Raw genomic sequence first — 24607 nt, forward strand, 5'->3', positions numbered from 1 at the left:
TTAATGAGAAAAAGACCCTCAAACGGGAAGACATGTTGAGGACCTGGTTCTAGACTGCCTGCTCAAAGAAGAGCAAAATGCCAAAGACCTTGTTCGACACCAATTTAAAAAGAGAGATTGTGGATATCCTCGCGCTCCTCCTTAGACTCAAAGGAAAAGAGGAGATTTTGGATATCATCGAGCACCATTTCTTCCTAGTACAAGCAATATGTGCTGAGGATATGTAGATCGACTAGGCACAAATCCTCTGTGATGAGCTCGCCATGTGGTTGAATTTGGCTAGAGGATTCAAGTAGTTTTACATGTCATCATATATGATCTATGCATTGGCAACTCACCACTTGTGGGTCGGCCTCCCTAGCATCCTGAACTATGATGAGCATACCAAAGTATATGAATTCTATTCGCATCTGTAGTTGCAAAGAAGCTATGAGGAGTACGTAGCTGTCAATGATGCCTTCACAATGAGGCTATGCCGAGAATTGCAAGGATGCCCTAAAAGGAGATTCTCACTAGAGGCAATTTCGGCCATAAGCCAATTCGGATGCTCATTCATCTAGTTTCTGAGTTTCTCCTATTTGCGAATAGGAGCTTACGACGGATTTCCTAAGAGGTTGCCAAGATATTCGGAAGACAAGGTGGTTCTAGTCGAACTGTGTCGATAGATCCTTGAAGTGAACACCCTGTGTTCTAATGTGAAGAAGATAGCCAAGATTCCATTCCCTATAGTGGTTGGCTCGTATTCATGTTTCTCTAGGTCAGATGCTCAGAATTTGGTAAAGAGCTTTGATAGCAAAATTAAGCTGTTAGACTGTGAGGTGCTCAGGCCTCAATATGATCCAGTTAATTTTGTAGGGGATCATTTGAAGTTGGGATATGCCTACAGGCATGTTCCGAATATTGAAGACATTTGGTCCGAGTGTCTCAACGAGTACCAAACTCAGGAGAGATTTTGGTGGCATTTAACTATTGATGAAATTAAATTATATAACAGCTCTATTGATGTTTTTGATCCCACATCTTCCGAGAAGATCAAAGGCACCCCAATTTTGTCTACCCCACTTACAAATCCAGTCATTGACACTATGGAGGTTCTTATGTAGGGGATAATCAAAAGAAAAGACAAATGGGTGGAGTGGACCTGAGCGAGAAAGAAGAGGACCAAAAGCACTGGTTCTATGAGTGGAGTATCAGTTGGAGCCACCCAGTCAACTGCAACAACAACCACCACAACTACTACATCGACATCTGCAGGGCCATTACAGTCCATTCGCTAAGGTGGAGACCAACCTCGAGAAAAGAATGTTCCACTCACTCCTACTTGTGGAGCTAGCCCTCTTTCGAACATCGAGAAGGCTAGGGAGAAGCAGGATGACAAGGATACGGGGAAAGAACTTGAACAATCAATGGCCAAGCCATTTTCCCTTGTCCAAGTGATTAATTTGGATGGCAACACCAACCCCCATGGGTGGCCAGGAACAAGATGCATCTCAGCAAGGGGATAGCTTAGCCTAAGGCTGCTGCCTTTGCTGTTGCTTCTCATAGCAAGCCAAATCCATTTATCCCAAGGAAGCTATTTGATCCTATTGCATTGTAGTCTGCTATCAATGCTCTCTACAGAGTTATGGCTCAGAGAGACAATTGATAGGAAGAAGAGGAGTAATGAGGAAGCAACCTCATCGAAGGACTTGATTACAAAAGTCACTTCCTGTCAACCATCCAAGAAGACGAAGAAGTAGAAGACAATTGATGCACTGGCTATGGATTCAACAACTGGCCGCATGCTAGTTGAGATTGCTGAGCCATAGAAAGAAGGTAGATTTCATGAGCTCTCAAAGGACGACTTCCAGATTAGGATAGTGGATCTTGGCATCCTGGTTCACGATTCCATGGTGAACATGTGGAAATCTACCAATGAGAAAATCGAGGACAAGCTGGAAGAGCTTAGAGCAGAGAAAGAAATATTGAAGGCCTTGAGTAGAGAATTAGTGGAATACATAAGGTCTGCACTTGGGAGCACTTCGTCGAGTCAATTTGACTCGAATGTAGAGGAGAAGGAGAATTTACTCCTAAAGCTGCAACAAGAAAGACAATGCGGGCAGGTTGGACTAGCATGAGTAGATTAGGTGAAGACTCAAGGTCCCCCACTAGTTGAAAACTTGGGAAGCCAAGTGTTGGATGCTCACAAGCTCAGGGAAGCAACTTCAAATCATCAGATAACCATACAAAAAGCAACAGACAAGTTGACAGAGCGATTGGCCCTTTTACAAGAAGTAATAGACATGAAGACAAATGTGGCCATTGCTCATGGGATCCTTAAGACAGGCAAGGAGTCACTGTTTCACTAGAAACAATCCTTGGAGTTTGTTATAGAAAGCTCCATGAGATCTATAAATGAGCTCAAGGATGTGCACGACTTCGTGCAAAAGGTCATTGAAAAGTTGTTTCAATATTTGAAGACCTTGCACACAAAGTCATTTGTGTCCACTAATGGCAAGCTCGTGGACATTGAGAGAATGAAATCAAAGTTCTTGGCATTTGTCGATGAAGCCGTTGACCCACTCAACTTCCAATTGTCCAAGATTTAGGAACTCTTAGCAACAGATGCAATCATAAGGAGAGAAACGGAGAAATTCCAGTCAAGGGTTGCCAAAATTGATGAATTGACAGAAATGCATGACTACTAGATGGTTCGAGCCAACAATATCATCATTCCAGATGTTGAAGAGCTGGACAAAGTAATGGAAGCCATGAAAGCTTATAGAGCTAAATTAGTTACTCCTAAGAAGAAATGATGTTCTGAAGCTTTTTTAGACATCTGCCATTCTTCCCCTTCTCTTTCTTTTTTGTAGCCATTCATGGCGTTTTTTCAGTCTCTGTAATGGACAATGATTCAAACTTGTCCTATTTTTAGTTGATTCTGTTCAGAGATGCTTTGCGAAGCAATCATCCAATGTAACCGGCCATTTTGAGAAGGCCTATAAATGTAACCTTTTATGATGTTAACAAGATCGACAAAATTTATGTTGGGCAAACCCTTGTAGCTGGGACTATTGTGTGCGACTTTGAGTTCATTTTAACCTTTGCTGTTCATTTAGTTTAAAGTAGAGTATATGGAATGAATGTGTTAATGTTGAAAGTTGAATGAATGAGAATGAACTTGGTTTTGTTTCTTTCGTTTAATAGATTGTATGTCTTACTTTCTTCAGCATAAGCATCTCATTTGTTCTCCGTGCTGTACATTGTGGTCTGTGTGTTTAGTATAGTTTGTTGCATAAGGAAACCGGAAACTAGTGTGTGGAGTAGCCGAGGGATAGACAATCCGGGTATTGTCAAATAATCAGCTAAATGTGTAATCCGGGAATTACCTATTGTGCCATCTCTTCCTTTCTTCCTGCTGTCTTATTTAGTTATGCATGTTTCCATTCCTTGCATCTAGGTTAGAATAGATTGCATGCTGTGAGTTAGTCCTTTTTTTAATTGCCTAAGTTGTTTGAAGTGTTGAGCAACTTGGTTTTTGCCTCTTCTGCTCTCTGGTTAAGAACATACCCCCAAAATCCGAAATAAAATTCATTGCATATCTTGCATTCATAAGGGAGCTGTACCTTTCAATTCAGGGGTCCTTGATAAATTATTACATTGACCCATTCTGTTGTTAACTTCCTTGTTTTCCACAAGCCATTGGGCAAGTCAAGAGTCAAGGTATAAACCAAAAAGATAAGGAAGACAAACTGTTAACCAACACATGTGAATGCTGTTTTATGAACATCCTCCTCACGCACAGTTATCTGATGGTATCCAAATCAAATATCTATCTTTGAAGAGCAATTAGCTGCGTGCAACTGATTCAACTCACCTACACGAGGAGTGGGATACCTATTTTTCTTGGTCCTTTTATTCAAAGCATAGTAATAAATACGCATCCGTAGAGTACCATTCTTCACTAAAACTAGTGAAGAAGCAAATGGACTAGAGTTGGGTCTAATATGTCCCACAGTAACTCCTTAACTATTTTCTGTTTGGTAGTATAGTGTGGTAATGACGGGCTTAGCACCCTCCTCCAACTCTATCACATGCTCAAACCCACAATCAGGTGATCTACCTAGAGAAATATCTTCAAAGACTCCCATGCGCTTATCAAGCACCACATGTATGTCTACATGATGCTGCTGCTTCCCACCTGGTGTGGATTTGGTGGACACAAAACATTGGGCTGCCCACCACTCACTGATAGTATGTCTAAGTATAGCCTCCATCCAATTAGTTGACACAATCCTAGGTCCGCCATCTGGCATAGCTTTCAACATTACCTTTTGATTACGACTCATAAATTCCAACTGTTTCTTATGATGATCAATTTTGTATCTGCTAACAGTATGTAACCACTGCATACCAAAAATCACATTCAATCCCTCTAACTCGATGACAAAAAAATCATCGACCAAAGTATACTCAGCCAACTGTATTCTAAGTTGTCCCTGAGCAATTTAGAAGATCACCACCTGCAACCTTCACATCAAAACCAAGAATCTCCCCAACCTGTAATCCTCATTTTGTGATTGTACTCACATCAATAAAGTTGTGTGTGGCATCTGTAACTAGTAGACAAATATCTTTCTGCCCCCTAAAAACTCTTTTCAGGCAAAAAGGATGAAATGTAGGTACTCCTAAAAGTGCGGTGTTAGTAAAGGTGGGCTGATCAGCTGCTTGTTCTTCACTCTTTTTTCACCATGGGTTGCTTATCACCTTCCTCATTGTTGTTTCCCTCAGGCCCACTGTCCTCAATTTTCTTTTCTTTACCCTCTGAAACATCATCAATGTAGTGAATCTTGCCTTTTCCAAGGCACCTATAGTTGGGGGTCCAAGATTCCTTGCATGTAAAAATAAAGTTTCTTCCTTAACTTATTTCTAGTCTTTGTATCCATTCTAGGAGGTGTATTTTTAATCTGATTATATAATTTCAGACTTAATTTCTTTTTGGGTGACCATCTGATAGAAGTTGCGGTGTCTAGATCAAGTGCCATCTTAATAACATCCTGTAGTGAATTGGATTTAAGAACTTTCACAGTTCCCTTGGACCTATCAGCTCAAACCTTCAGCAAGTAGTAGGACTTTCCTTTTTTCTGAGAATATCTGGAACCATTACTGAATTCTCTGAAACTCATTAATAAAAGATTCCAGTGACCTGCTTTGTTTCAACAGTGCCAACTGTTTGGAGAAGATTTTAATTTTCATCCTGTCAAAATGAGCAATCAACTTACTACTAAACTCCTCATATGAATTAATCAATCATGATCATGGGTTATGAGTCCATGATCCCACCAATGATATGCTGCTTCTTCTAAGTGTATAATAGCAAATTTAATAGCCTGTGTTTCCTTCATGGATTTAAGTGTTAGGAAGGCGTCTGACTTATGTATCTAAGCTTGTATAGTTATGTTACTGCGGCAATTCAATCCAGGAAGTGACAAATTTCTTGTAGCATGCTTCAGGTCCTTGTTTTGAGTCTTAGGCCTTCTATCTTGCCCGGTTCTCAGGCTCTTGTGAACTTAGAAGGCTGGTTGTCATTTCTGCATGCAAGACACTTCCTTAATTTTAGAACTGATAACTCAAGGAATTTTCGAGAATATCCTTGATTGCAATTTCTGTTTATCATCATCATCTCTTGAAGGATTGATGAGTGTATGCTTAAATGATACTTAAATATATTGATGCTATAATGATCGAGAGTTGAATGTTTCATGATAGAATGGTTGATTTTTGAGTAGTTGATGCTTGAATGATGGATGTTTTGAGTGATTTTTTTAATTTGATATATTGGTAAGTGGTGATAGAGTAAATGTTAAATTCATAGAGTGATGAGCAATGATTGAACAAGTGCTGATTTGATGTATTGGTGAGTGATGATTGATAAGTAATCCTTCAATGCTTAGAATGATTTTTTTATTTATAATTTTTTTGGTGAAAGGATCATTATCTTCCATAAGAATTGAACCACTACCCTCCATTGCTACCATTTGAAAATATTATTTATTTTCCAAATTGAGCTTTCTTCCCTATCCTCAAACTAATCCTTCTCCCCTTTATATCCTCAAATGTGAGGGAGTCACACCTCTTCATCATGCTTATCCTTAGGAGTTGCTACCCTTAACAATGACCACCCTTTGAAAGAGTACAAACCTTTATAATTTTTTCCTTCTAAAAGGGTCACATCCCTTCATCATTTCTTCCCTTTGAAAGAGGCACAACTTATATGCTTCCTATTCCTTTATTTTTCCTTCAATCCTTCTTTGATTCATGGGCTTCATTCTGTTTTCCTTCCTCCGTATAATAGAGACATGGATAAGTGTTTTTTCCGACTTTTACAAAAAATATTTTTATAAAAGCTTATCTAATTTTAAGTTTGATATATTGTACCTTGTTTCTTAATCACTAATAAAAAATTAGAGTCTTGCCATTAGGTTATCTTCATACTAATCAGAGTATTTACATAGATAACTAGCCAATTGAGGCTGAGTATCCAATAGAGGTCATAATATAACTTAGTCAATCTGGGCTCTTCTGTCCTTGAGCATTTGAATGCTCATATGGACCTTATTTCAAACGGAAACAAGATTTGAGTTCACAACATACGGTTTATTAGGGGTCAGTAAACCATACCTCAATCCAATATGGGAAAGGAATGTCATATTGACCGCTAGATAATATTTAGAAAAGCTTGAGAAATATATAGTTTATTTTTTCATGGTAAAAATTAGACTCAGTATCTACCAATTATGAGTACGAATCAAACTGATAAAATATGAATTGGACTGATAAGTTTTAACAGTTATTATAAATCAACAATTACTAATTAAACTGATTAATAAAGATTTCTGTTGATGAAATTCTAAATGACAGTTACTAGAAATTCACAATAAATATTTATACTCATAAAATACTAAATGACAGTTGCTAGAAATTCACAAGTATCCACGAGAAACTTTTTTTGTTAACTGGAATAAATGTCATGTATAACATACATTTCTTGCCAACTTACGTCATAAGTTCTATATTAATGTTAATTTTTAAATCTACATTGCTATAAGGGTCCTGCTGGCATTAGCAAATGCCCACTTGTCTTATATCCGGAATTTGTCAGATGTTAGATTTATTAATTTGGGGAAAATGGAAATGAAAATTTGATTTAATTTCAATTCTAATTCCAATCCCACCTCTTGAGGTGGAATTAACAAGTCCTCATTTTTAAGACCAAAATGAGAACACGAAACTCATATTCCAATTCCAATTAACACATCCAAACTGAAGATTAATTTAAATAAAATATTTTTCCCTAGCATTTTGGGTAACAACAATAGACTAATTTATAAAATTCAGCATTAATAGTTGGTCCCAGTTTGTACATAAGTTATCAACTAGCATACCTAAATTTTTAATTAATTGTTTTTTGTAAAATAAGCGGAGAGATATCCAATTTGAGATAAATAATTCATAAATAAAAATCATTTATCAAATTAAAAAAAAGCTTACTAAAATTATCACTTTCACAAATCTATATTTATCAAATGCATTGGATCTAATTTTTCAATGATATGAAAGCTCCATTGCTCAACCCATATTCAATTATTTTATTTGAAATATATAGAAATATTTTTAACTAAAAGCAAATACATAGAAGTAAATAAACATAATAAAACCTATGACTTTGATTTCAAACATAATAAAACCTATGACTTTGATTTCTGATACACAGTCATTTTTTTCTACTTTTATGACAGTAGACTGAACCTTGTGTTTATTATTGTAAGTAGTGACATTTAAATATATAGATTCTATTTGTAAATAACTATTTCTGTATAAGATATGATTTAAGGTTTTCTTAAAAAAAAATATATATATATATATATATATATAAGATATGATTTAAGGTTTTCTTAAAATATATATATATATATGATTTAAGGTTTTCTTAAAATATATATATATATGATTTAAGGTTTTCTTAAAATATATATATATTTTAAGAAAACCTTAAATCATATCTTATATAGAAATAGTTATTTACAAATAGAATCAATCAAGACCCCGATGCTCTATTCTCAGCCCCAACTGTTATAATGTGCATGATGTCAAACAAAATACATCGATAAAAACCAAATTACCAGCTAAAGTCCCAAAATTACTGTACTAAATGATGAGTTGCTCGAAGAAGGTACTGTATTATGACCCTAGTGTAAATGCTGCAAATGATTTACATGTGGTGCCACGTTCCTATCCAATGATTTACATGCCCACGACAACCAACCAAAATCACAGTGGCTGTTTCCAGGCCTGTACAGTAGTGTGAATCAACTATCCTTGAGAAATAAAATACGATCATTTCCTTATGCTCAATTTCCAGGCCTGTACAGTAGCGTGAAACGACTATCCTTGGGAAATAAAATACAATCATTTCCTTCTGCTGATTTCGTTAGAATCAATCAAGACCCTGATGCTCAATTCTCAGCACCAACTGATATAATGTGCATGATGTCAAACAAAATACATCCATAAAAACCAAAGGACCAGCCAAAGTCCCAAAATTACTGCATTAAATGATGAGTTGCTCGAAGAAGGTACTGTATTATGACCCTAGTGTAAATGCTGCGAATGATTTATATGCATTTCCACTTTCCTATCCGATGATTTACATGCCCACGACATCCAACCAAAATCACAGTGGCTGTCTCCAGGCCTGTACAATAGCGTGAAATGACTATACTTGGGAAATAAAATGCGATCATTTCCTTATGCTGTGCAGATTCATCTTGTAACTGACTACAGACTGATACATAATAAGTATTTTGGAATGTAGTGCTGCAAGATCAGCTTGATTAGCCTGTATTCGAACAAAATCATCTCCCATCGGTCTCTCAATAGAAAGTCAAGTATCCAAAGAAGATTATCAGCTTCACAGGCTACTTGAATGATAGTAAAACCTCTGACTTCTTTGCCCTTTGTTAGGATTAACAAGACAGAAATAACAATTACATGCAAATATAACCAATATCAAAAAATAATAAATTGTCCAGAAGAGAACACAAGACACAAAGATTAAATGTGATTCACCCAATCCCTGGACTATGTCCACCAACAGTGAGTCCAATATTTTTATTATCTAGTGATTACAATCTCTAATCCCTTACAACTCAATACCACCGCAAGAAGTTACAATCCCATCATACATTCCTCAACCCTAAGCCATTTTATACAAGCTTTTTGCCACTTACAAATTATGGCTAAAATGAGCCGACCAATAGAAAAAATATAACTTTTAATGCCATTTACCATGAAAATAGAACTTGAGGACTGCGTGAATGATAAAGTATAGAACCTGAACATGAGTTGCAAGCATCATAATAGCTAGACGAACAAAATGTTACAAAATATTTTCAACATGTCATATGATTTCCTCTTAATTACTGAATATTTCTACAGTTTCCGAGTATTAGAATATGTTATGACATAAAAAATGAACAGATTACTCACCTCCTGTATAAAGAATGTACACCAATATTGAGATCTTAACGGTAGCCATTTTGAATTATCTTCGAAAAAATACACTTTCAAAAGTTTAGAAATCTTTAAAATACTTAATGAAACTCTACGACTATAATTGTACGAACGGGACCAGAGCAGGTCCATGGTTTATTCTACAGCAGATATTTACAAAATACCTTTCAATTCAATACAAACTGCCAACATTTTCTGGAATCTTCATCAATCAATCTGGCAGCCATCTCAAACTCTACAAACCTTAACTGGAAGCCGTTTCAAACATCATACCTTAACTGGCAGCCGTCTCAAACATTATAATCTTTCATTAACAGTGTTCAAAATATTTTTAAATTAAAATTTAACATGTACTGACTTTCAAACAACTGTCAAATTAGTTTAAAATTAACAAAAGTTTACATTGAAGAATGATGCATGATGCCACTGTAGAAAGGCTCTTGACTTAATAACAAACTTAACGTTAACAGTTAAATCCTAAAAGACATTTTGAACTGCTATTTATACTAAATTGCATTTGCTAGAATTTTGGATTTTGTCAATTACCAATTGAACTAGAACAACAGCTTACTAGAACTAGAATTTTGAATTTTGTCAATTACCAACTGAACTAGAACAACAGCTTACTAGAACTTGACATGTATAAGATGTTTTCTAAACTTTGAACTAAAATATGGAATGACAGTTATTAGAAATTTACACACATAAGAATTTTTTTTAACTACCAAATAAATCTCGTCTATAAGGATTTTTTTATCAACTCTCAAATGAATTTCATCTATAAAATATTTTTCTGAACTCTAAAATGAATTTTATTTATAAGATATATCTCTAAATTTTCCACATTCATCATATGATCCAAACTAATTTTAATTCTATACTGCCATGATATCGTAACGTCTGCACTTTCAATCTTTCCCATGCAAAACTATTACAAATAAAACTCACATCTGGAATAGTCTTAACATAAGGGTGCTTAGATTTTAGCTAATAATAATAACATTCACTTTTAAAATTCAGCATTAATGGTAGCCCCAGGTTGTACATAATGAATAGTCTTAACATAACTGTGCTTAGATTTTAGCTAATAATAATAACTTTCACTTATAAAATTCAGGATTAATAGTAGCCCCAGGTTGTACGTAATGAATAGTCTTAACATAACGGTGCTTAGATTTTAGCTAATAATAATAACATTCACTTATAAAATTCAGCATTAATAGTAGCCCCAGGTTGTACGTAATAAGTTATCAATTATGGACTTAAAATTATTAGAATAACAACAATAATAAGATTTTAAACAATAATGACTTCAGGCTATACTTAACAATAAATAAGAAATTTCAGGAAGATTGTTTTATTGGTAATTGAACAAAAAGAAAAATTGCGTCTGATTGACCTGCGGGTCTTATATATATATATATATATAATTTCTACCTTAGGCAATCGTAAGATGAGTAAAACAAGCAATCATGTTTATAAATTCTAATATCAATAATGGAGATTATTATATATTTAAAATTAAAAAACAATAATGCTTATAAATTCTAAAAGACAGTTTATTACATATTTCTTAAATATTTATATGCATATAGCTAAAATCTTGATATTAATACTTTCACTTAGGACAGGTTTCTCTACAGCTGTTTGACTTATTTTGGCAGACAGCCAATCTTAATTTTTAAAAAGACTAATTTGTGAAGCCAATGGCTTTTGAATATTTAATTTTGCCACTATATTGTCTTCTAGCATTTATTATTACATATAAATTTTCAAGGAAGAAAAGACAATAAAAATAGATATAAAATATAATATTTAAAGGTAGAAAAAACAATAAAAAAAAAAAAAATTGAGGGAAAAAAGGGGGGCTAAAATAAAGGAACTGAAAATAAACAGCAACTTTTTATTGAAAGAAATGACACCGATTCCACTAATTGTTTCCCTCTCTTTTATTAACCCTTCAAAATTTAATATTAATTAGTCAAAATAAATTAAGCTTACGCAAAAATAAGTTAGAACATGCCCTTAATATCAATTACTAAACTATAGGTGCTCCACATTAATAGGGGAAGAAATTTGTAGAGCCAATATTATGTTTTCAATATTGAGCTGTTGCTAATTTCAATCCCTAAATGCACTTACGCAATCTCATGAATAGATTTGGTAACACCTTTTAGTAACAATAAATTTATTTAAAGAAGATTTATGAACAATATAATTAATTGTTATATTTAAACATAAATATTTTATTTATAATGAAAATAAAACAACAAATGAGCACTCAATCTGAAACAAGAGTCTATAACACCACTGTGTGTCGACTGAAAATTAACACAATAATAATTAATCTTAACAATTAAAAATAATAATTAATTTAGACTTGAACACATTATCATTCACTTTCATGTCCTGAACTTCTTCTTGTATCATTCACTTTCATGTCCTGAACTTCTTCTTATTTTTTAATCAATATTATATGGTAGAAAGTAATACTTTGTATTTGTTTTTAATTGCTATTGTTTTTTCGGTTTTTGCTGGGTACCAATATTCTGTAGCTTGTCTAAACAGGGAAGAAGGCATACAAGGTGCATATGGGAACAGACATTCGCAGTCAATTCAAGAAACTGTTAACATGCACGATTTTTTATGACGGATATATCTGATTAGTAGTTTAAGATTTAAATATAATACCGTACACATGTTGCAAAACAAGATGAGAAAACTTATTGCTAAAAAAAAATCACAACTTTCCAATGGCGTAAACACATAATGTGAACATGTGCATAAAAATAAGAGAATATTTTTAGTGATTCAGACATGAAAAGAAGACAATATTTTTAGTGAGTTTAATTTTCTTGAAAGATTCAGTGGCCTTCTCTCTTCCTCTATCTTTCTTCTTGAACCTTTAATTCAAATTGCCCAGTAGTTCCTTTCTAATGAAGAAGAGCTAAAAACAAATCAATTTGACATCCTTACCCAAGGTTATATTAACACGTTAGCCATGGAAGTGTATGTAAAGATTACAATTCCTTATCAAATGCCACATAGGCCAAATACCATAATTATACCAAAGGATACATGCACATCATCACAATCATGCCAAAAACATATCCATCTAATATAACATAATATCATGGTTAATACTTAAAATGAAAACATCATATAATCGTGAAATCAAAATCAAAAGTCATATAGTCGAAACACGTATCAACTAAATACATATCAACTAGAGGTCCAAGTCGAACACTTATCGATTTAATGTATAGTTCACAGTGCACATAGATCAATAATAAATAAGTCTCCAGTCGAGGTCAACCAACCAAGTCGACTAAGTCAAAAGTGTGACCATCAAACCTACAAAGTAGGAGTCGCATAAGGTGGGTCGTGACAATGTAAGTTCCCCCTTTTTCATTTTTCTAATTCAATGTAGGGTAATAAGGTGGCTCCTAGTAAGGTCATTGCCTTCTTTAACTTCATTAAAATGATTTCTTAATTTTTTTGATAGGTAAACGGAAATAGCCAAATTATTTTATTAATTATAAACTGATTTACAACTCAGCTTATTAGGGGCACTAGTTATTAGGGGCACTACTAGGAAAGAGCTGAATGGAGAGAACTCCGGTCTTGTCAGCAAAAAAGTTAGAAAAAGAGTTATAGTGAATAGTGATCATTTTACAGTGATCTCGATTTGCATTACCAGGAATTGAGGAAATCCATCCTCGTACGATCCAACATTTCTAAATAAGTCCATAAGATCATTCTAGTGAAACCTTGGTAGCAAGCAAACTGAATTCCAACCCTTCAATTTTGTAACCAAATCTGTTTCTTGGTACATTAAGTAGGTTTATCTGGTATACATTTCGATCCTTTTGCATCTCTCCATTTCAACTGTTTGTATTTGCAAACTTCTTTGTTAATCTTAGCTAAGTATTTTTTTTTAGAATATGAGAGGCTCTAAAGCCGTATAGATCCACCTTTTTTATCTCTTTTTTTACTGCTTGGAAGGAATATTTTTATTTTTTCTCAAAATCAGCTAAAGGTTCCATAATTATAGTAATTTCAAATAACAGTAACAAAAGTAGAATTTTTGGGAGTTATTCTTAAGAAAGGTAAAATTATCGTACAAACCCATGTTTTCAATTTTTTTTTTTGACAATTTTCAGATAAATTTTCTTTGGTTGAGCAATTGCTAAGGTTTCTGGGATGTCTTAATTATATAATCTGTTGATATTTTGTAGCTTCATTCGGATAAAACCTTGAGAGACACACACACATACATAATGTAATTGTGGAGAAATTAAAATAATAATGATTCAAAGATATTCTATCTATCTATCTATCTATATATACACACAAGCGCACGCGTGCGCGCGCGCGCACACACACATATATATATATATATATATATATATAAACAATGGTTATTATTTTAATCACATAATAATTCCGTTCTCATATAAAACAGGTTGACTGACTGATTATTTTGTTTTCGGCAGAGTTGACCAACATTTTCAGCAGAGATGTGTATTTGCATATCGTTGAGTCATGTCCACGATGGGTCGTGACCCCATGATGCAGTCACGATCCTTCGTGGACGTGACTCCACAGTGCGATATAAATACAAAGACATACAGTAAGAAATAAAAATGACGAACACAGCAAAACACATCTGTCTTCAATGGTACCTGATCTGCATTGATATTCAATATATTTAGTCTATCAATGTACCTTACCACTGTGATATATGTTGAAATTATAGTCTGCAATCAGGACTCATAATCAAGAGCATTACGTTTAAGATTCACAAAAGTATATCAACCTTATATAGAAAATAATATATATTAAACATCGTATCAGAGCAGGTTTGAGAAATGAACAAGATCAGATTTTAAATCTATATGTTCCGTTGGAAATCTTGTACCTACAAATGGAAAATGGAATCAGACTTGAAGGTGCTTCAAATTTTGAAGCTTGGAAACTACGAATGATGCTACTACTAAAAAAGCATGAGTTAAAAACAATCATAGAAAATACTGCTAAATCTAATGAGAATGACGAGAAGAATCAATGGGAAAAAGACAAATACCAGAGCAATGGAATTATTAATAGACGGAGTAAAAGATCATCTACTACCTATTATCACAAAGTTAGACTCTGCATATGATATGTTCAAAGCCCTGGAAAACATATTTGAGATCAACAATGCTAGCAAGATTCTTACTCTTAAAAATCAACTCTCCAATATTAAAATGAATAAAGGAGAGACCATCACCTCATATTTCATGAGGATAACAGAATAAAGAAACCAACTCTCAACAATTGGTCTATGATAGTAAAGAGTTAACTACTTAGTTGCCGATTCGTGACAAGAATCCGATTCGGGTACGGAATCGGATCCGTGGATTCAGGGATTTTTTATTTTCTCAATTATGATTAGTGATGGATTCGTGCATATATATATATATATATATATATATATACATATACTAAAAAATAAGAGAAATATACATAATTATAAAACTAAATCATTTCATAGTATGCATCTATGAATCTAGTATACTTGATCAATGCCATTGATAATTAATCTATTTTCATGATTATAAAGAAAATCAACACATTCATGATTATAGATAGTAAATGAACTTGCATTGTGATTTAGAGGGTCATTTTTAAGGTTTAGGGCCTTCAGAAAAAACAAAAAAAAATAAAAAATGAGGCTGGGCCCATTTTTTTGCAATTTTTTTTGGACCCTGCCGTGGATTCACGCAGATCCGCGTGTGGATCCTCGAGGATCCGTAATCCTGCCTATGGATCCGTAAAGATCCGCGTGCCGCAGATCCTTACGGATCCACAAGCAGGATTACGGATCCTGCCCGGATCCTCAAGGATCCATACGCGGATCCTTACGGATCCACAAGCAGGATTATGTATCCTGCCCAGATCCTCAAGGATCCATACGTGGATCCGGATCCAAATCGGACCCAAATCCAGATCCGAGGGTAAATGCACGAATCCGATAACTGGAGTTAACTATGATTACTTTAAATGGACTCCCTATCTCATAGGAAAACTTTAGATAAAGAATAAGTGCTTGTTCTAAACTCCCCAAATTTGATCAACTAAAAACTTACTGCATCCAAGAAGAGTGTAATCTAATATCTAGAGGAATTGGTGTGGAACCCACAAATGAAGACATTCAGATTCTCATCACTAATTTGGAAAGGAAAAAGGGCAAGGACTCAAATGGTAAAAAGTCGTTCAAGAAATAGAGAGACTATTCTAAAATACAATGTTATAGATGTGACAACTATGAGCACACTACAGCAAGATGTCTTGACAGACTCAAACATCAAGCCTCCTTCGTTGAAGTCAATAATTCAAACTTGGATTCAAAGAAACTTGTATTCTAAAGAACTTCAAAATATCTCAAATTTTTGTGAAATATTGGATTGAGAGGGAGTTAACTATTCTTTACCATCCTCACCAAACCTCTTGCAAAATAAAGGTGGTACACATCCGAGGTAAACTTGGTATGATTGTAGTTACTGAGAAAGAGTCTCAATATATTTGATTATTGTACTAATGAAACTATTTATGTTATTTTGTGACTATTTGGGCCCTACGTACAACATGAGGAATTGATGACTTCCAAATGATTATCACTTGTATTTAAAAGTTTTTGGAAGGTGACGATCTTACAATAACTTAATCTTCTATTATGATGGGCATCTTATGATGTATAAGCAAATCATGATAGATTTTATCTTGTAAATCAATCAACAGGAGATAGATATCGCTATAGAGATTTCTATAAGTTGTATAAATGTGTCATGGTGCATTAACATCCTTCAAAATATCATGAATATAATGTTCCTATGGTAAGTATCATTGAGGATACATGTGCATATACCTTATGGACATTTTGAGTACTTGATGAATATCATGCGACTTCATATTCTAAGGTCATGACTCCTAATATCATAAGAAAATATAATTTTGAGTACTTGGTGAATATCATGCGACTTGATATTCTGAGGCTATTTAAGTTATATTGTATAAATGTGTCATGGTGGATTAGCATCCTTAAACAAACCATGAATATAATGTTCCTATGGTAAGTATCATTCAAGATACGTGTGCACATACTTTATAGACATTTTGAGTATTTGGTGAATATCACGCGACTTGATATTCTAAGTTCATGACTCCTAATATCATGAGAAGACATAATTTTGAGTACTTAGTGAATATCATGTGACTTGATATTCTGAGGCCATTACTCTTGATATCATGAGATGATATCTAAATTGTGAGTATCTTCTGATTAAAGATATTCTTAATCATGCCATCTTGACATTATATTGAGGTAATATCAGATCATGTGTTTATCCTCCCTAGCTAAGAGGGAGTGTTGATATTTTGTAGCTTTGGTCGGATAAAACCTTGAGACAAAACTATAAAAATATATATATATATATATATATATATATATATATATATATATATATATATATATATATATATATATATAGCTATAAAAAAAAGAAGTTCTATACACACACACAGAGAAACACAGACACACACACAGATAGTTCCATATAAGATGTATATAAAAATAAAAATATATTATTATTATGTAATTTTGGAAAAATTAATAATGGTGATTCAACAAAAAAAAAAGAAAAAAAAAAAAAAATAAAAAAAAAAAAATATATATATATAATGGTTATTATTTTAAATTTTAATCATATAATAATTCCGTTCTCATATAAAACAGGTTGACTGATTGACTATTTTGTTTTTGGCATAGATATGTATTAGCATATGGTGGAGTCATACCCATGATGGATTGTGACCCCATGATGGAGTCACGATCCTTCGTGGACGTGACTCCACCCTGCAATATAAATACAAAGACATGCAGTAAGAGATAAAAATGGTGAACACAACAATAAATATGTCTTCAACGGTACCTCATTTGCATTGATATTTAATATATTTAGTCTCAGTGTACCTTACCACTGTGTGATATATGTTGAGAATATAGTCTGCAATCAAATTCATAATCAAGAGCATTACATTAGATTCACAAAAGTATGTCAACCTTATATAGAAAATAATATATATTACATCTGATCGTCAAACTTAACATACACAAGTTTGTTCTACAAGTATCTACTCAAACTAAAGCTCTCAGGCAAGTTTTGTGGAAGAAACCTTTCTCCTGGGCACCACAAGCTACAGTGGAAGTGAAAAAATTGAAATCCAAATGTGAATACCTTCCTGCTTTCAGAGGAACTTACATTTTGCAAAATGGATGCTTCAAAGGATACTTGCGTATCAGTTTTGTTAGTGAAAAGGGATAACCATGTTGAAACCTCCCAATATGCTAGTGGACAATTTCAAAATCATGAATTAAATTATTGGCCAACTTAAAAAGAAATCCTCTCTATTATAAAGGGAGTAGAAAAATTTAGAGCCTATTTACTCCCAAAAGAATTTACTATTAGAACAAATAGTAAAAAATTTAAGTGGTGTATGAGTAAACACATCTTAGCTCAATTATGCAGAGGCGGATATGCATGGAAGCAAACACTTTTGATGCAGTATAGTTTTACAGTTGAATACATTCCAGGAAAAGATAACTCACCACTGGAGGCTTTGACTCATGAGCTAGCAGCATTTACCAAAGATCATCCCAGGCGGTCCCAGCCAGAGCTATGTGATTTTCAAACCTACCAGCAGAAGACTGCCAGGAATTTTGTAAATAGATACGAAAGATATTTATTGCTAAAGAGGAATGTACAGATTCTTGTTATCCAACTTTAGATTTTGTATATAATTCTGCAGGCAAGATAAATGTTCTTGTCAATAGTCTCGCTTGGGATCAGGTCACCAGTGACAACTTGCAACATGTCATCAGTTGGCATAAATTTGATCACTTAAGTTTGCCAAGGCAATGCATCAGTCCTTTGTTAGATTGTGGTTACTGATCAGGGAAGTACTGTACATACTCTATAATTCCTTGCCCGGGTTTGGGGGCAGAGCCCCCAAATTTTTTTTTTGGCCCTATTTTATTGGGATTTTGGGCCGGCATGTAATTATTAATTATAACCCTAAAGCGGTAAAAATACTTGTATAAAAGAGCTTAGGGTTAAGGATTGTTTCAGTGTAGTGATGTGAAAATTGGTTCTTGTGGCGGTATTGAGCTGTAAAGGATTACGGATTGTAATCAGGTTGTAATCACTGGATCGTAATAATATCGAACTTGTTGTTTGGTGGACGTAGCTCAGGGATTGGGTGAACCACATTACATCTTGGTGTCTTGTGTTCCTTTTTGTGTGTGATATATCATTTTCTGATATTGGTTATATTTGCATGTAATTGTTATTTCTGTCCGTGGTTTAATTTTAACATCCTAATCATTGAATTTTCTAGTTTCTTGCTTTGTGCCTTTACCTACCAATATGGTATCATCAACAAATTATTGATAGGTAGTATTAGGAATGCCCTCCATGATCTTAACCCCACTAATTTAGGGCATTTGTAATAGCGCTTCATAACAGTTCTGCCATAGTTATGTAAAGAAAAGTGGATAAGGGTTCCCCTTGTCTGAGACCCATGGATGAACTAAGACAACCTTCAGGAGTCCCATTGATCAAAACTGAAAATTTGGACTGGAAGTGCAACTAAATCTCAAATTTATTCATTGCTTGGAAATGTCAAATGTCTCCAAACATTTGCACAAAAATATCTATATAACCTTGTCATAGGGCTTTTTGATGTCTAGTTTCATCAACATACTCCGTTCCAAGTTGTTTTGAATGGAATGAATAGCTTCTTGAAAGATTATCATACCATCAAAAATTGATCTACCAGGAACAAACCCTGCTAGTTATTCAGATATAAGCAAGGGTAAAGTGATTTAATGCTATTAGCTAATATTTTGGTTAGAACTTTATGTATAGTGTTAGAAAGTGACATGGGTCTATAGTTCTCTTTCTTGGGAATCATAGTGATGAAGGTATTATTGTTCACTCAATATATTGTCTGAATTCCTTATACTTTCTAATGCATCTGTCATCTCTGGGCCAATGGTATGCCAACACTTTAGGTAAAAATAGGCAGAGAACCATCTGGAGCAAGTGCTTTGTCTGGTTGGTCCAGGTGTAGTTAGTTGGTTAATGCTGTCTGAACTTCTGAAAGTGTGAATTTCTTGTTCAAAATCTTGTTATGCTCTTTAGTTATGACCTTGGGTATACTACCTGTCAGTTTTGTTGGGATAATAAATCTGAACCTCCAAAGTCATTGAACAAATTTTCAAAATAATCAACTATTTCCGAGGAGATTATTTGTGCATCCATCGGCACATCACCTACGGATATTTTGATGCTACTAATATTGTTGATCATTCTTCTGTGTTGGGTGCTGTTGTGGAAGAATTTTGTGTTCATATCCCCATCAATCAGCCATAATTCTGTGGATTTTTGCTTCCAATATGTCTCTCCTCTTTTGAGAGTAGGTTATTATATTTGGATTTTTGCTTCCAATATGTCTCTCCTCTTTTGAGAGTAGGTCATTATATTTGTTTAACAATTCTTTCTCCCTGATATATTCTCCCTGATCCATACCATGTCTCATTACTTCTTGATTTAAGACATTGGTCTCTTCTTCCACAAATTCTTTTTCCTTGAAGATTTCTTTTAATTGATTCTAATTCCATTGAAGAATTTTTTGCCCGACTCTCTTCAGTTTTGTATTGAAGCAACACATCTTAGAGCCAACAATCTGCTCTTCCTTCCACCATTTTTCCACTAAGTCTAAGAAACCTGGATCTTGCAACTACTTTCTTTCAAACTTAAAAGGTTGCTTCCTTGGTTTTGTTTCCTCAATTTCCAAAACAATAGGGAAATGATCAGAACCGCCATTAGGTAGTTTTAATGCTTTAAGGTTTCTTTGGAATGATCCTAAATTACCTTTGAAGAAGAATCTATCGAGCTTCTCTGCTATATTGCTAAAACCAGATCTACTATTATTCCATGTATAATATCCATTATTGGCTACGATTTTCATAAGGTCAGAACTGTGAACCCAATCTTTGATGCCTTTTTGGGCTTGGGATTGCACAAAAGAGCCCCCTCTTGTCTCATAGCTGTTCAACATAACATTAAAGTCTCCCACTAAAATACAGTACATATTTGGAATAACACTTAAAGGGGCACTAATTTCCAACCAAACCAATATTTGAATTTATGTCAAGTTGAACAACTTCCCAGTGTTAAAATTATTTGATCTATCAATATAAACAAAAGCCAACAAGCTACACCAAATCAGATATTGTTATTCGTTAGCCTGATTTTTCATAGGTTTGGAAGAATCTGAAGTAGTATTGTAGCCTCGGGTATACACATTTGGACTTAACAATATTCTCACTTCGTGTGAAGGAATCCAATTCTCCATTGCAAACATGATAAGCCCTTAGTTGAATGAAATGAACGATTGACTGCTAGCTGATTTTGCATGCACGGTTTTCCGGCAACTGCAAATTCTTGGAAAACAAAATAATGTTCTAGGCTGTCAATTCCGATGTCTTTAGTCACTTCATTATTTAAATCTGGTCGTCTTCTGTATAGCAGCAAACAATATTAGGGCAATAATACTTATAGTCTCATACAATTCACATCTTAAAATGTGGTTGGTTGATTGCCTAGCCCTGGGTCTCCTACAAATAGACTAGACTTGTCCACAGTGCTTTGTCCAAAGATCTCCTGTTTACTTGTTATCCGCACAGTTTGGCAATTATTGGTTATTTTACCTTCATTATGCTAATGTGTTGAGTATTTATGTTGGGATCTGTTCTTGTTATTACATTGAAGTATCTTTGGTGTGGTACTCAAGATCCAGATGGCACTTACGAGAGTTTGTGTATATGGTAGTGCTGGCCACTTTTGCTGCAAATCATCCAAATAAAGCCCTTTTGAGAATCATGTGAAGGATCAATTATGTTCGTAGTGATTTGAAAAGAAAAAAAGCTCTTTTATGCCTACAATGAAGCAGTCGAATGGATTTATGGACGATAATTTTATCTGCTTGAACTTATTGCTACGCATTGTAATGATATGAGATCATGTTCCAATAAGGGAGATGTATATAAAAATCAGTTTCGTCTTTTGCTGCATGCTACTTTAAGAAAAATATAGGGGTCCAATGGGTATGCATTTTAATCAGCTATAGTTAATTGGCCTATTGCATTCTGTAGGTTGGTTGATTTAGTATGTGGAGTTGGGGCTTGTTTTGCGTGGTCTAAAGTTCTCTTTTATATTTTGAGAAAGAGAAATATATTTACATACAAATTTTAATGAAGTACAAAGACTCTTTCCAAGCAAGTGCTTTTAAGGGCAGATTACAATCACCTTGTCAAAGGCGCGGTCCTGCTTAAAACTATGAAAAAGTAAAATACATTTTCTGGAAAATAGAAGGCAATTTTAGGTGAAATTCGAAACTTAGCATAGAAAAGAAAAAGATCAGAACCAAAGACAGCTATAACCTAGCAGAAAGGACGCGAGTTTCTTCCGTTGTTACTCTCGTCGTTATTGTGTATTTAAGGTGGATGTGATCCAGCATGGGTTATATTCTCCATTTGCTCTTTGGCTGACAACGGCACTTAACAGAGTGTGCGATTCAATTAAGTAATAGAGTCTAATATTGCTCACTTCTCGACCCAACGGTCTAACGGCAGGTATGATTAAGTCAATGTGTAGCTATTCTCTTTTATGAAGTTAGCAATGTGGTTCTGCCAGGAACGGTTGACCAACGTGGAGTGATCCGTTCCTCCCTGCAGTGGAGATGCTTGCCCTGGACATAAGTGACAGTGGCTTAAATGATTACTATTTTTGCATTTGTTAAAATATTCAGAGAGTTTATTATAAATCCGCTTGGCATCATATATGTACCAGGGTTTTCATTTCTGTTTATGGTGTAATTTAATTTGGCAACCTTAGAAAGTGCATCACTGATTAAAAAACGCTCCCAGTTTTCATGATGTAGGTCACAGTAACAATAATTGTTTGCTAATGGCTGCAGTAATTGCTCGTTTGAGCTATACGGTGGATTTCTAATTTTTTGCAATGATATCTTATTAATTGTTTTGACACGTAGGCATGCTTTTAGTGTCATCTTTTGATCCTGTTGGGAACTTGAAGAAATTTGTATGTTCAGAGAGAAATTGCAGTGTTTTATATGCTCTTATATAAATATACAGAATTGTTTGTTATCCCAGTCAAGTTTTCATTATCACGGTATTGAATCAACTGGGAGATGTTTCCATTGCAGATCATGAACGAGCCAAGTCAGGAAGCTCATATTGGTTCAACAGTTCTTATACCAGCCAAACGAAAGCGTGGCCGGCCTCGTAAAACACACCTTCTGGGTCACGGAGGGGAGACTTCTGTACAGCAACAGCTGGAGATGAAGAAAAAGGCAAAACGAAAGAAATTAGATGCTTCAATGTCATCTTTTTCTGACAATACTTTTGTGGGCCAAGAAGTTCATGGCATGTTGGATGGTTCATTTGATGCTGGCTACTTACTTACAGTTCGAGTGGGAGAGACGGATACTTTCTTGCGAGGTGTTGTGTTTGAGCCAGGATTGTCAGTTCCTGTATCTCAAGCAAATGACATTGCCCCAAATGTTAGGATGACAAGGAGAGATGAGACTACTTTGGCGATTTCATCCATTTCCGCTCCTTTCTTGAAGGCCCTCGCACCTCTCCTGAATTCGCCAGGAACAACATCAGTTCCCATACCAGAGCCAACTAGAACTCCTGTAGTAGTTGGCTCAGAGCAGCTAGGTGTTTTTTCACTTCAACCAAATGGAAGCCCGCCAGATTCTCTACTTCAGAGCCATCCCAACAAGGATTCCGCTCCAAAATTATCCGAGCCCGTCTCTCAACCGCAGCAGTATATCTCCTGTCCGACTAAATCTGTAACTTACTTACAGCAGCCAGTCTCCTGCCGTTCCGAACCTGCTTCTCACCCACAGCATTCATTCCAGACCCCTGTTGCTCCCGTCTCTCACCAGACAAAGGCAACATCTCTTCCTGCCGACTTGTCCTCTCATCCGCCGAAGCCAATCCTCCCTCCTGCTGAAACTACGTCTCAGCCACATCAGCCAATTGCTGATCCTCCAGAACCTGTTGGATTGCAAATGAATGTTAAGGAGAATCATCCACACACATAGAGAAGTTCTAAATTTCATCTTTTTGCTAGTGAACGAATTATTTATCCCTAGCTTTTTTTGGAATGGCTATCTCACATGTGAACATGGTCATTCTATCAAGCATCAGATGTGCCTGTTAAGTTTGTACTTTTCAGTTGGCCAATCAAATACATTCTGCAAATTTACTCTTTACTTTCAAGCTTGGGTGGTTGTCTACACGAATAGGATTATGGCATATACCATTTCAGGTGTTGATACATTTTCTTAATTCCTGATTAATTATCATTGTGTTAAGAGTTTCTGTAATATTTAAAATATCTAGATCTATAATGGACCAATGATTACTATTTTTACTTGAATACTTTATTATTTTCTTTTCTACATTTACAGGTTATTTGGTGCTCTTTTAATTCTCGTCCCATGGTTCAAACTCTTGCCTTTTAATTGCATTGGCAGGGAATGACTATATTTTTTCTTTGATGTCCTGGTTCTTCTTGGTTGCATCCAATTAAGGATGCAAACAAATGCTTTTTGGGAATGAAATGAATGAAAGTTGATTTTTAAGATACTCAGAATGGCTCTTAATGCCACCTAATTTTACAATAAGCTGACTAGAAATTTGTCATAATGCTACAAGTTGTGTTACTGACAAAATATGTCAAGGCTATCATATCCATCCTCAGAAGGGCATCCTATTACAGCATTTTTCATCAAGTCAGAAGAATTCCCAAATCAGCCAGATACTAAGTGAGAATCCAGTAGCTGGGTTTCTTTGAATCAAAATCTGTTTACGTGTTGCCTTCTTTCCCTCCATTATAAGTTTGACATATGGTAGCTT

At 34.8% G+C, this 24607-nt stretch overlaps 1 protein-coding gene across 7 annotated transcripts in view; it reads left to right on the forward strand.

Moving 5' to 3' along the window:
* The window catches only part of LOC149553192 (uncharacterized), a 67366-nt gene extending 43238 nt beyond the window's left edge, over nucleotides 1–24128 (forward strand). For all 7 annotated transcript variants that reach the window (XM_089788680.1, XM_089788678.1, XM_089788679.1 and 4 more), the window contains one exon: nucleotides 22885–24128. In XM_089788680.1, the coding sequence (XP_089644806.1) occupies nucleotides 22885–23790 (906 nt within the window). In that variant the 3' untranslated portion in view covers nucleotides 23791–24128. The remainder of the gene's footprint in view (nucleotides 1–22884) is intronic.
* The last annotated feature ends 479 nt before the right edge of the window (nucleotides 24129–24607 follow it).

Source organism: Cupressus sempervirens, chromosome 6 (genome assembly GCF_028749045.1).
Source record: "Cupressus sempervirens isolate cs-2001-9-10 chromosome 6, ASM2874904v1, whole genome shotgun sequence".
NCBI lineage: Eukaryota > Viridiplantae > Streptophyta > Pinopsida > Cupressales > Cupressaceae > Cupressus > Cupressus sempervirens.